This window comes from Apis dorsata, unplaced genomic scaffold (assembly GCF_000469605.1).
Source record: "Apis dorsata unplaced genomic scaffold, Apis dorsata 1.3 scaffold_233, whole genome shotgun sequence".
In the NCBI taxonomy this organism is placed as follows: Eukaryota; Metazoa; Arthropoda; class Insecta; order Hymenoptera; family Apidae; genus Apis; species Apis dorsata.
Window position 1 is genome coordinate 289,984 of NW_006263515.1, and position 4,794 is coordinate 294,777.

Sequence of the window (4,794 nt, forward strand, 5' to 3'; positions counted from 1 at the left end):
CAAAATAAGATATCAAAAATTTCTATGTAAAAATATTTTTCAGTTTTAAAGTTAACCTTATAAACTTTTTGTCAACAAGAATCATAATTTCAAGAATAGGTCACACAAAATTAACTCTCTTACATTTCCAGAAGATAAATGACTTCATTATGTAAATTTTAATTTATGTATGAAATTACATAAAAATTATCATACATCATCCTACACATTAACTGCTATATAGATCATACTCTAATGATGATTTTTGATAAAACTTTTAAAAAACTAGAAATGTTACAATTTCTGAAAAAAATCAATTTTTTTTAAAAATTATAAATTCAATCAATTATTTAAATAAATAAGAGTTCTAATAAGACATTAAAAATCACAAATATATATAAAAAATTAATTGAAAAAGAGAAATAAATAGAATTCTTAATAGACTATCATTAATTTTTTTTTTCATCAATCTTTTTTCATAAATTTTGATACTAAATCAAAATTGCTTTGATTAAAGTTTGAATTGATCAACAAATTTTTAAATATTCCATAAATTACTTAAAAATTTGTATTTTCATTGACTTTATAAATTTATTTTCTGTAATTTAATTTTTATTTTCAATAAATAACGCTTCTTATTAAATAAAAATTATATAAAAATAATTTTCAATATCATGAATTTTACACATTACTTTACACATTTATTTTAGAACAAAAATAAATTTATAATATAAAAGAAGGAAAAAAATAAATAAATAAAATAAATAAAAAAAATAAATAAATAAAAAAAATATTAAAAAAAAAAGAAAAATAAAAATTTTAAAACCATTTTAAAAATTAATTTTATAGAAATGAAAAATTTTGCTTACAGAAATCTGAAATATACAAAAATAAATTTTTTTTATTAAGAAATAATCGTATAATTTTTATAATGACACTGGATTAAATAAATTAGATTCAAGAATGAAATTTTTGCCAAATTTTCGTACAAAAGAATAATTTTACATCGAATTTTCTCTCGGTCGTGGATATCAATGGACGAACTAGCCTAGTTTTGAGCATGGGTTGTTATGTGCACTTGAGACAAAGATATCGTGAATCGTGTACGTACACGGCCTACATGTATTGCATTCACGCAAACGCACGCACACATACACGATCAGTTGTTTATACGGTGCATTCTCATTGTTTCTAGGACAATGCAACAAGTGATGCGACGACAAGCAATGTCAGTTTCATCGGAGAAAATGCGACAGGGGTGCACATTGACTGGGGAATGGTAAAGTTTGTATGTGCTCCACTTTTCACAATTCAATCATGCATCACATACACGCACACACATATATACACACATACGCACGATACGTGTGTAAAAGTATTCCAGATTTTTGAATATTTCCTGTCGAAATCTTTGACGATATTTGGCATTGTTCTTTTTTTTCATTTTTTTTTTTGGTTTCTTTTTTTGTTTCCATTGTGACGATATCATTTGTTTAAAAATACTGAAGCGTAACTGAAGTGTTTGCAGTAGAAAAGAACGATTTTTGATTTCTTAAAAAAAAAAAATGATTAAAAAATTGTTAAATATAAAATTTTTATACAATATTGGAATAACAAATCCTGGAAATTTTAATTATAAAATTTTTTATAAAAATAAATAATTGCACATAAAAGCAATTGTGAAAGACCATTAAAAATTATTTTTTTATAATTTTGAGGGATTCACAATTTGAAAATTTATGTATTAGGCAATATCAAAATAAAAAAATTAATCTGCTATGTTTTTTTTATATACTACATTTTCAATCATTATATAAATTTTTTTTAAAATCTTGCGTTTTTTATCTTTTAAATATACAGTTATTAATCAGTTTAAATCTAAATTTAATTTGGAATACTTAATACTGCTTTATTAATATTTATTAATTATTATTAATATTTAATTATTATTAATATTATTAATATTATAATTATTATTAATTATTATTAATATTTATTAATATTTATTAATTATGAAATATTTTTGAATTTTTAGCTAATTTGATGCATATATTATATATATTTTTCAGATTTTTCATGGCGTTATAGTATCAGCGTCGCAAATAGTAGCAGTAGAAAATGCTATTACAGGTTGCGTCGTTTATTTGGCTATTCTACTTTTCTCGCCAAAGGCAGCTAGTTTTGCTTTTTTGGGGGCATTTATCGGTTCATTGATGGGTATTATATTATTTTTACAGATCTTTACTTTATCGAGTAAATAATATTCAAGCTATATAGGATAGAACGAAAAAATAAAAAATATATGGTTATTTTTTTAATAATATAAAAAACTTATCTTTAATTTCTCAAATTTTGTATGCAAATAATAGTTTCTCTAAAAATTATTTACAGTGCAAAAGTTTTAAAATTTCAAATTTTTGTTTTTTTTTTAAATATATTTTTTGATTTTTTATTCCTTATTTTTATTGTACATAAAATGAATATATAATAATGTTTACAAAATTATTTTTATAATTAATAAAAAACATTATTTGCTTTAAACAAAAATGAAGCTATAATCAGAAAGAATAAGATCAATGAAAATAATAATTTTCAAGTTTCTTTTGCAATGATTTCATAAAAACTTTTCAAATCAAATTCAGATTTTCAACTTTTGTTCATTTGTTAGAATAACAAAATGAATGATAGAGAAGAAGAATTTTTTCTCTTTAATACATATATATATATATTTTTTCTTTTTTTCTTTCAGCTTTAATACTTGGAGCACCGATTAATGAAATATACATCGGTTTTTGGGGTTTCAACACTTTATTGACAGGAATATCATTAGGTGGATTCTTCTATACATTTAATGGACAAATGGTTGCAGCCTCGATTGTAGCAATCATCTACACTGTGATAGTACAATATTCTATATTGTTCCTTTTTAAAAATGTAATTAAATTTATTTTAATATTTTACTTTTGATAAATTTAACATTAAAAACATAATATTTCTACATTCATTGTTGTCATATATATATTTTAAACTGTTCTGTGATAAAAAGGACCATAGTGAATAACCAAATAATTTTTTGTGCAGTTGAAATTGCCAATATTGTCATTGCCATTTATTCTGGTGACTTCATTGTTTTTGAAATTAAGAAACAATTCAGGAAACAAAATTTCGTCACAACCACCATCCATTCCGTCTTCGCAGAAACAAAGTCAGGATTATCTTGCCAACCTACAATTTCATCTCATTCCACAAGTATGTATACATTTTATTTCTTTTCTTTTTTCTTATTTTATTATTATGACTATTTAATAATATTTTTTTTAAGATTAATAATTCATTTTTGAGCTTTAAAATATGTTTTAATCTTGAGCTTTGAAATATGTTTTATTTGAAATTGATTTATAGTAAAAGTTGAGAATTTATACATTATTATACTTAATACATTATTTTTAAGTATCAAATTTCAATTTGCAGTAACATAAATATCATTGTTCTGAAATTGTTTAACATAATCCATACTCATCTTAATAAATATTATAAAATTTTTATAAAGATAGATTCCTTTTTATTATATAAACTTTTAGAATTTTTATAACTAAAAAAACAGACTATTTATTTCTACTAAATCTAATATATAACTTTTCTAACACACATATAGTAAATAATATTTATAAAATTAAGTTGTTTGTATTAAATTAAGATATCTTTAGTTCATATCTAAAAATTTTTTAAGAAAAAATTTCATTTTCATTTTCATTTCATTAATTTTTCAATATTCAATATTAAAACATCTTCAATCAATTTTCAATCATAATTTATAATATTAAAACTGTGGCATATATATGGCATATGCAAATATAGAATTTCAATTTTTCGCGTATAATTTTAATCACAATGCAATTAATCATATAATTGAAGAAGTAATATGTATTATGATAGAACTTATTATAATAGGAACTCTGAAAATCGATTTCTGTTCTAGTCGAGGTTAGCTTGCTTTTATACGGTACCTAGGAATGATGTATGGTGGATGTGGTTTCATTGTACCAAAAGGTTGAATATCGGTGAAAGTATTCAGTGACACGTTCAATTTTTATTTTATTCGAAAAAGAGAAAGAATAGTCCGCAGTAGTATAAAAGATTATAATACATATGAAAAAATTAAATAATTTTATAATTTATACAAATCTGAGAGTTAAAGAAAATAGATTTTTGAAATGGATTCTATTTTTATTTTTTCTAGTAATATAGGATTTGGCAAGTAATATTTTCTTTTTTATAAGATTTAAAGATTTTAAATATAAATAATTAATAAATCATACAATTGAGTAATTTGTTTAAATATAAGAAAATAATAATTCGAATAAAATAAATAAATTTTTAAACAATTGAAACTTACATTAAATAAAATGAAATGGAGATAAATTGTTTATAATTTAATAAATAAGATAAATATTTTATTTAAAAAATTTTTGTTTTAGGTTTTAGAATCAATTCCAAAAATATCTTATGAATATATTAATATAAAAAATTCTATTTTCAATATTTAAAAAATAAGAAATAAAAAGTAAATAAAAATATATAAATATAAATATATAAAAAAACATAAAAATAGAATATAATCATTTTCAACTTTAAATTAAAATAAATTAAATTCGAATATAAATATTAAATACTATTTAATATCATTAAGTAATTTTCTTATAAAAATACTTCATAATTCTGTAGAATTTATTTTAATTGAATTCTCATCAAAAAGGAATAAGGAATGTATTCTTTTTTTCTTAAGTTTTAATTTATCATTCTTCTTTTTTTTTT

At 20.7% G+C, this 4,794-nt stretch overlaps 1 protein-coding gene across 3 annotated transcripts in view; it reads left to right on the forward strand.

The window, feature by feature from the left end:
* LOC102681156 (urea transporter 2-like) overlaps positions 1-4,794 on the forward strand; it is a 21,667-nt gene that overhangs the window by 9,014 nt on the left and 7,859 nt on the right. For 2 of the 3 annotated variants that reach the window (XM_031510506.1, XM_031510508.1), the window contains exons 6-9: positions 1,175-1,267; positions 2,049-2,196; positions 2,729-2,913; positions 3,061-3,228. In XM_031510506.1, coding sequence (XP_031366366.1) covers positions 1,175-1,267; positions 2,049-2,196; positions 2,729-2,913; positions 3,061-3,228 — 594 coding nt within the window. The remainder of the gene's footprint in view (positions 1-1,174; positions 1,268-2,048; positions 2,197-2,728; positions 2,914-3,060; positions 3,229-4,794) is intronic. The other variant, XM_031510507.1, reaches the window with a different exon arrangement.